Source organism: Frankliniella occidentalis, unplaced genomic scaffold (assembly GCF_000697945.3).
Source record: "Frankliniella occidentalis isolate FOCC.00 unplaced genomic scaffold, Focc_3.1 Scaffold4865, whole genome shotgun sequence".
NCBI classification, from domain to species: Eukaryota; Metazoa; Arthropoda; class Insecta; order Thysanoptera; family Thripidae; genus Frankliniella; species Frankliniella occidentalis.
In genome coordinates this window covers 1-1,008 of record NW_026271908.1, presented here as the reverse complement: position 1 = coordinate 1,008, position 1,008 = coordinate 1, and the positions used below count along the sequence as shown (strand labels likewise).

General features: G+C 46.7%; 1 protein-coding gene across 1 annotated transcript; it reads right to left on the bottom strand.

Moving 5' to 3' along the window:
- Positions 1–38: 38 nt before the first annotated feature.
- On the bottom strand, positions 39–883 carry LOC127752182 (uncharacterized). Its single transcript, XM_052276891.1, has 2 exons — positions 762–883; positions 39–643 (listed from the first exon to the last, which is right to left on the bottom strand). Exon 2 carries the CDS (start codon positions 585–587, stop codon positions 39–41), a length of 549 nt encoding a protein of 182 aa, XP_052132851.1. The 5' UTR covers positions 588–643; positions 762–883.
- Positions 884–1,008: the final 125 nt, after the last annotated feature.

Sequence of the window (1,008 nt, the reverse complement as noted above, 5' to 3'; positions counted from 1 at the left end):
ATGTTTGCATGAAAAATTTTATCTCTCACGTCATACTTTCAAAAATGTATTGTGATATTCGGTATAAATACAAGAAGAACGCTGTACAGTAAAAACACAACAGTATAAACTACGTTTTTTGTGATGTTGTCTGGTATTTTGCACGGTCTCCTTGTCCTCCTTGTTGGAAACATTTTGGAATCCGTGCTTAATGTACACAAATTGTGTTCACATATTTCACCCCATTCGCCAATTGAAGGAATAATACCAATAAGGAAAGCCATAGTAATAAGCAACCGCACTGTCAACCTTCGATAGGTCGGGGGATCTGGCTGATTTGGGATAACCCCTCGACGCCTTGGCTCCTCGTAGTACGCCTCCATCGCGTTGGATATGTCTTCTAACGTGACGAGGCTGCTTAAGATTCGTCTGGTGAAGAGGGTCTGGACGTACTCGATCATTTCGTCGTCGGAGCAGTCGATGAATTCGCTCTTGTAGTCCACGATCTTCTTTGTTTCACAGTGGCGTATGAAACGGTGGTAGTAAGTGATCCACGACTTGTTATCTTTAGGGTTGAATGACGGGAATCTCCCGCCTGCGTTGGCCATAGTCGACCCGTGTTCAGCACACGCTATGGTCGATCGGCGAACCGTAGTCGGGATACCTGGTCAAATGGTCAGTCAATTACCCATTGGTTTCATCATGTGTCTCACAAGAATTCACGTGGCCAATTAATACACTCTGAACACCTTGGGCTTTTGGCTCAGGCTTGGCATACTCACACACAGCAGTTATCACTAAATGCTTCAAATATACGGCGGAGTTCGGAGTTATCAAGCTTCGACTACACGGAGCGCGGCGCACAGCCTGCTGCTCGAATACTAAGCTGTGACTAACTTCTAACGGCGGGTGGTGCTCGCAGTTATGCAAATAATACAGCTCGCGACGTCGTCACCTGGTCACAAGGCGAGGGGTCCCCCACTCTTCAAGTGGGTGTACAATGAGTCCCGCGAGTATTTGGCGAGTATT

What these genes read in the sequence shown, in the direction of transcription:
- LOC127752182 (XM_052276891.1), bottom strand. Translation starts at nt 587, where the DNA reads ATGGCCAACGCAGGCGGGAGATTCCCGTCATTCAACCCTAAAGATAAC.